Source organism: Micropterus dolomieu, linkage group LG09 (assembly GCF_021292245.1).
Source record: "Micropterus dolomieu isolate WLL.071019.BEF.003 ecotype Adirondacks linkage group LG09, ASM2129224v1, whole genome shotgun sequence".
In the NCBI taxonomy this organism is placed as follows: Eukaryota; Metazoa; Chordata; class Actinopteri; order Centrarchiformes; family Centrarchidae; genus Micropterus; species Micropterus dolomieu.
This window is the reverse complement of record NC_060158.1, coordinates 13,911,756-13,919,551: the sequence shown is the minus strand read 5'-3', so window position 1 is coordinate 13,919,551 and position 7,796 is coordinate 13,911,756. Positions and strand designations below refer to the sequence as shown.

Here is a 7,796-nt window from a genome sequence, read left to right as displayed (position 1 = left end):
GTTTGCTTTAAGTAAAGTGTTAAAATATCTATCCCTGTATAATATATTACAGGTGGACATAATACCATATGAACTAATTATAAGACCTTATAACACGTAATTGTTTGCTTTAAGTAAAGTGACACACATTTTGTGCAGGAAAATGACTTTTATTTACGTTTCTTCACTTTATGAACAATCTGTATGAATTTTGAACATTTTGCAGTTTAGCACAAAAACACAACATAATTACATCAAGGACACTCATTCTCAGGGTGGTGAAAGATTGCTCAACCTGTTGCAGACCAACATCATGTAAGAGGTGGCTCATTTTCTCGTTTTCTTCTTCATTTCTCTTCGTGACTCTGTCTTTACTGTTAATAAGTATGTTAACATGCACACTATATCACATTTATGGATGGTTTATTGGATTATTCTAGTACCCAGGCAGCCATATAAGAGTGTTCATTCTGAAACGGGCATAAATTGGCAGGGACGTCAATGAGGTGAAATCAGTGCTTGAAGTGGAAAAAAATAGGTGCCAGTACTCCACCCACCTATTATCCTTAACCTGAAGGGCTAATTTTAGCTAATTTTGGTAATTTGCTAATCCACTAGTAGGCTACAATATAAGTTCCAGTTGGAAAAAACAGCCATTTAAGTTTTTGTGGGTTGCTGTCATTGATTAAATTATTGTGCTATAAAAAATCTCAACATGGTGGTCAGTCTCTGATTTGTTAATGCTTAGTACTAACTTCTCATAATCATAACCATGCAGAACAACAGGTTCAACATTTCAAGAGTTTGGTGATTGGGGCGTCACTTTGTGTTGTAAAATGGTGGGGACATAAGGGCTCAGATTAGGGGTGTGACGGCACATTTGGGTCACCAGAACAAAATGAGAAGATATTTGACATTTTGAATAAATATGCGATGCTGAAATATATCATATATATCAGTGCATTCTGGAGACATTTTCTGCACCAATTTATGGTGGAAATTTATTTATATGAAGGTAAACAAAATTAAGGTGGCAGGTGACAATTCAAAACATAAAAATATAATGAAATATAATGCAGTAATCAGCTTTTGGACAATGCATTTGTTACTTCTATATTTCAGTTGCATTGCATGTTTTCTTATTGTGCATTGTTTCATCTGCTATTTAACATTTCTCGTTGCAAGCTGTTTTTCAGAACATTTTTAACAAAAGCTTTCAAAAAGTAGGGCAGTCATTCTGATTCTGACATGTCCCCAGCGTCCCCAGTGTAAATGACACCTATCTGTCAATATTTTTAAATGTCCCACACCATCCAGGCATTGATTGGTCGGTTCACGAAAAGTGACATTGACGAGCTACTTTCAGCACATGGCTGCTTGAAAGGCACTGAGCTGTGTCTACGGCAACAGAGATTAGCAGGCAGGCGATAACGGGAACAGGTAAGCGTCACGTAGCACCCAGAGAACCTGATATAGAGAGGGCAGAGGAGAGTACCAGCAGCTTGTGAGAAGTGCCAGTACACAAGAAAAAATCCCAGTACGCCAAAGAGTAAAATGTCGAGGTACTGCGTAACAGTGCATACCGACCCACTTCAAGCACTGGGTGAAATTACATATGACATGCAACAGAAACAGATCATAAACCCAGACAATGATATGAATAACATTGGTGCATGCAAACAACACATCTTGAAAGAACCGTCAGTTATATCAGTAATGAGTGAATGTACAGAATGTTTCCATCCATCCCTCCATGGAGGTTTGTAAGTTGTAGAAAAGAGAGAACCGTGAAGTGTGTGCATACATATACAAACGCATGCGCCCAAGTTGCATGCAAACTCCAACAAAGAGCTGTAACACTCCGGACAGACAGTCTTAACAGCTCTAACTAGGGTTCTGACCTCATGTCAGCTATAGTAGCCGGATTTACAAATCATAATGTGCATGTTTGTCCACACACATTTATAGACATTTTTAACCTAAACTTTTCACAAATATCTGATTATTCACATATTTCCCTTACAAAGTCATTATTATTGTGATTATTTAATGTGGACAAATGTCAGTCAATGCAGTCTATGTAATCAAAACAATTAACAGGTAGGGGGAAAAACCAGCCAGCTACTAATAAGGTGACAAATGTCCAGAAAACACAATCAAAATCCAGTTATCACTGTGGTATTTTAAGGGCCTGCTAAGCACCAAACTCACCAAACAGAATGTTGATAAATTAGTTGAATAAAGGTACGGTGAGTTGCTTTTATCACCTTCATTAAAGTTAGGGCCATTGCCATGGCAAAAAAGCTTGGCCAAAAAAAATCCAGTCTCCAGTTTTAAGGATTAGGGATAGTATCTGCACTGATTTTGACAATAGACATAAATCTTGTCACGCAAAATCATCCAATATGAACATAAAGACTCTCTGTGTTAGGTACTGCGCTGTTTTAAAAAGAATGAAATCCAGATAGATTTGTACCCACAACACACTTCTGTCTTTTTCCTCTGGCTCTTGCTTTGTTTTTCCTTTGTGTTAATGTTTCCTAATGAAGGCAGGTTGGCCCAGTCATATACAATAGTGATTACAAGATCAGCAAAGAACACAATCAATTAGATTATTCCTGTATTTTAATGAGAAACTCTTTCATTAACTAGTTTAATCACCCTAATTAAAACATGTTATCAATTTAATTAAGAAAACTCTCCCTGAGAGAGCTAGAATGGAAATCTCAGTACAATTACATATTAACTCATATTTCTTCCAGGTATTCCCAGCATTGTGGTTGAGACGCCACATGGGGTACTTTGCTTTTGGAATGAGTTCACTTATAACATTACTACTTTAAATACAGCATTAAACAAAGAATTTTAGGGGGAAAAAAATTCAAACGCATTGGAGGACACAGAAATTCCATTAAACTTCCTTTGATCCAGTTGTCACTGACCAAAATGCAAAACCAGAATGACATGAAATTCATAAATTAAGGTTGTATGCAATAATATGAGTTTTTTTTTTGATGTTAGGATCACTGTGTGTGTGTGTGTGTGTGTGTGTGTGTCTCCTGACTTTCAAAGATCTAAAGGCACAGAGATTACGAACAGGACCAACTCCATTCATTATATCTGTTTGCTACACCAACATCATGAAGAGGGTGGACAGGTGAGACTAGACCCACCCAAAGTTCAAAACTCTGTTTGTCACAGTCAATAATTCCAACTTCCAACCAGAGTCAATAAATAATCCAAGGGGGAACTGAGAGGAATTGTTATTTCAGTGCTTGAATCTGTGTTTAACATGAAAGTCACTTAATAATATGATTTATCAGCCAGATGAACTTTGCACAAAAGTGCCTGCTTGCTTTGCTGTTAATAGGCCAAGCTGGAACGTGACGCTAGAACATGCAGCAATCATTATGAAATGAAACCTCATTATGAAAACCCACCATATCATACATACCAATATCACTTTTAAATCTTGATAAAAGTGTGTGTGGTTATAAAATTACAAATAGAGTTAACCCTGATATGTCAACAAGCACCATCCCCTTGAAAGTTGACAATTTGAAAACAATCAGTGGCTGTGCAATGTTCATACACTCAAAATTATGCACGTTATGTTTGTGAGAGAGCTCAGACTGGTGTGTGTGTCCGGTGTTTTGTGCATGCACACACATATGCATGTCTGTGTGTGTGATCCATGTTAATCACTCTCCCCATAATTACCATTTTCTTGTTAATGGATCAGACCTTTTAATCACCGTTTTGCCCTGTGTCTGTGTACATGTGTGTGTCCGTGTGCATGTGTGTGTGAAGGAGAGAAAGAGACAGAGAGAATGAGACAGCAGAGGTAATTTGGCTTAACTAGCGGGGCGATTGTAACTATGCAGACGATAAATCTTCCTCACACACAGACACGTGCGCACACACACACACGACCTATGCACGCGATTGCGTGTGTGCGCACACGCTCATATAGCACATCCTTTCCTGTTATCTCAGATAAGCAGGAAATTCTAATCAACCAAAAAGAGCATAGAGGGCATCTTTCACTTTCTCTCTCCTCCTATCTGTTTGTTCTCTCTGTCTCTTTATTCCCCGCAGAATTGGGAATATCATGAAAAGTAGGAAAATCTCATGGTCACCCTACTCTATTCTATTCTTTTGGTCCCTAGTTTAATTAACTCTGTATGGCAATTTGAGCACTAAAAGCCACCGGATTGTCAGAGAAAGGTTGATTATTGCAGCTCGCTGATTAGAAATTATGCCCGTTGAACCAACAGAGCATGGTTCATTCACCATGATGACAGAATTGCTTTTCAGCAACCAACCAAGAATCAAGGGGACTCATTTCACCTCCCCATGATCCACATCCTTTTTCCTCAACCGAACCAAACAGATTTTCTTGCTTAGCCCTACGTAAGTGGTAGTTGCCTCACACATGCCTAATGTAATTAAAGAAATCAATTTCTGACCTTAGCCAGGACCCCCATAGGCAGTGGGAGCTCCTGTTTAATGTTGGCAATGCAGTTCAAGCAAAAAAGAATACTCCTGAGGTGACAGTGAATGATCAGGTTAAAATTTGGCCAGTGGGAGATGGAAGGCAGATTTGTATGCACTCTTGCTGTTTTGTCTGAGAGATTTTGTGAAATAACCAAAACTGTTTAAACTTATCTTTGGAAGAAAATTCTAGGAAGGATTCATGTAGGGTATAAGAACAAAAGTAGAATTTGAGTTATGTGCTAGCACTGGCATTTGACCTAAACATGAACTTCTTTGTGGCAAACCATGCTGGTCTTAACATTTGATTTGGCACAGAGTTGGCATCTTTTTCCCTTTTCTTCCCTTTTGTTCTGTGAATCTGTTCCATAAGCAGGGCTTCCTCCGTGGGTTTGTGCATCCCTTATCAAGCTGATTAAGTCTGGTGTGCGTAAAAGGTGCTGTTGCCTTAAAGAAAGGAGCCACTATAGCAGACTTGTGTGTGAAGCTGTCCTTGGTTTCCTGTGAATATTCTTCCTCCCAAGAATTAGTTTGAGGTGGATAGTTAACACACATAACATATTGTTTGTTACTGTAGCTGGATGCAAAAAATTTCCATTCATAGTATTTTGTTTTAAATATTTGGTTCTTCTTGATAGAGCTTTCCAATTATATCGATTGACAAAAACAAGTTGTTGTTTAGTTCAGCAGATTGAAATGTTATCCTCATGCAACTGAATTTCTACTTTGATCATGTTAGAATATGTGAGAGGTAAGACTTTCAAATTTCACAGTTAATTTAATAACTTAATAATTTAATTGCAGGGTGTTGAATGTGAATAGAGTCACAGACAGATGTTATTAGGCACCATTGATTGTCTGATAAAATCATAAGGCAAGGAGAGTTTAATAGTTTGAAATCTGAAATAGGGGGGTTCTGGGTATTTCTTGCAACAAGAGCTCAATGAAATAGTTCAATAACTAAAGGAAAACCACAGTGTCACAGTGATTGAGCCTTGGTAATTTGTGTATACAGCAGGACAGCACCCTGTTGCTGTACAGGGTCATTTGTCCCACTGCAATAGTACTTCTTAAGAGAATCAAGCCCAGCACAGATAACATCTTGTCATTTGTTAAAACAAGCGTGCATTTATGTTGGTCTAAAACTTTTCCTAAAATGTATTCATACCAAATACAGTTCCTCACCTGTTTTCAGTTATCTTCTGAATTCATAAACCTTAATATTTGATCATGTAAACATATTAGCTCATTAAAGCTCATTGCAAATTGGCAAAAACACAAAGGAATACCTTTTCATGCCTTCAGCATAAGATGTGAAAACTGGCTGAACATCAGTGGTAACCTAATAATAAACAATGGGTTACATGCCATCACAGGTGTCTGTGCTGTATTTGTTGTGCTAATTTTCATGGAGATTAGAGAATGTTGAACACATAATTTGCTCCAAAGGCAGGCTAAATAAAGTGTGTAAAATACAGTTTTAATTTGTCTTAATAGCCTACTGCCATTACAAAATGACTTTCCACCCTGTCTTTCTCCATCCATCCATCGTCAACCGCTTATCCCGTGTACCGGGTCGTGAAGCCCCTGTCCTTCTCAGTTTTTTAAATTTGCATGATTTCGATGCTGATCTGAAAAATTGACCACTTGTTTATATAAATAACAAAGTTGCCATTTAAAAAAATAGCCGGTCCTACCTGGTCCTGAAGTTAGCAGGGTGCGGGTGCCCATCATACAAGGACAGGAAGTCATATTCTTCTTCTATGGCAAATGACAAGAACATGAGCTGGATTCTGCTTCCTTCCTCCCCGACAATGACCCAGGTGCAGTTTGCCCCATTGGGGTAACCATACGGAAAGCCTGGCGATTCTATACTGCCATTTCGGCCTTTCAGTGTACCGCCACACGTGTAGATGAAACCTAAAGGAGAAAAGAGAGAACATTTCAATTATTTTATTAAAGTTTTATTCATCCTTACAATGCGAAAATAAAATGGTTAACAGTTGATAATTTGTACGTGTGCAAGTGCATCTATGTGTGTGTAATTAAGCATTAGTCTGTGTGTGTATAGCAATGTGTGCAGTGTTTTGGCAGACACTGACCAACAACCGCAGGGTGTGCAATATTAGTTATACACAAGCACACACATGCGCTATGAAAAATGAAGCCAACACAAAAGTGACAAAAACTGCAGTTCCTAAATGGCCAAAAGCAAGCCAATCCCTGTCTTAAAATGCCCAACTTTACAGCAGAAATGTTTACAGGCTGGTACAAAAAACAGTTTCCCCCCTTCATGACAACAGTATGGGGCGTGAATTTATTATGAATTTAAATTATATTAAGGCTTACAGTTATGCATATTTAAGGGCGGGCTGCTGTGAGTGACAGATGGGTGCTGTCACAGGTGGCTTTTATGGAGTAGCAGGGAGTTAGGCACTGTCAAGATGGTGACAGCTGGAGCAATCACACTCACTCTTCAGAAACCTAATGTGACGTCACGGAGACTACATTCATGATTTATACATACATAATATACAGTCTATGCTCCAAACCCAACGCCACTACATAGTACAACAGGTATTACATTTCTTTTAATAAGTGAATAATGCTGACCTACTGGCCCAGTCTAATATTGGTGGTTCTTCGCTAAAAAGTGCCAGTCTGGTACTGAAGCAAATCATTGCTTTATATCAATGTAAGAATAAGCCACAAGTCAGCATGAGTGATAGTAAGTACGTCAACTTGGGTCTGATATTTCTTGGTTCTTTGATGCTGATGTATGATTACATATTAATGGAATATATACTGTAGCTAGCGCCAAAACTGTTGAATCAAGTATTTGTCATGAGTCTTATATCTCAATATCTGTTGTGCTGCTAGGAACATAATCTTTTCACTGGCCTCCCCCACAGCGAGGGCACAGGGTAGGATCTGTTTTGGAGAAGCACCCCAGGAGCTGGTATTCATGTTCAGCATGGGGTGCTTGAACCCAGGTCTCCTGACGGAGGGGAAACTCAGTTGCCACTGAGCCATCATTCCACCTGACTTAATAGGTGAAATCAATAAGCAACCAGAGCATTCTCTTGGATTCAACCTGTGTGCCTATGTGTGCTGGAAATGTCTTGGTATTTGCTGATCAATTACTGACATGTGAAAATGCAACAATAGGCTTTAACAGTACCTTGGCGCATGACTCAGCACTGTATATGAACATAAGCATGTGTTTTTTAAAAGGGATATACATCTACACTTAACTGTTTCTATATGGATAAGAAAACAACAAATGCAAACTATTGCACACACTATGCAGCATCAGTCAATGA

The 7,796-nt window shown here is 38.5% G+C and overlaps 1 protein-coding gene across 1 annotated transcript in view; it reads right to left on the bottom strand.

Moving 5' to 3' along the window:
• Window positions 1-7,506, bottom strand: part of LOC123976789 (CUB and sushi domain-containing protein 3-like) — a 309,765-nt gene extending 302,259 nt beyond the window's left edge. The window contains exons 1-2 of the mRNA XM_046059131.1: window positions 7,371-7,506; window positions 6,171-6,393 (exon numbers count right to left, since the gene is read on the bottom strand). Of these exons, the coding sequence (XP_045915087.1) occupies window positions 6,171-6,393; window positions 7,371-7,506 (359 nt within the window). The remainder of the gene's footprint in view (window positions 1-6,170; window positions 6,394-7,370) is intronic.
• Between the last annotated feature and the right edge of the window lie 290 nt (window positions 7,507-7,796).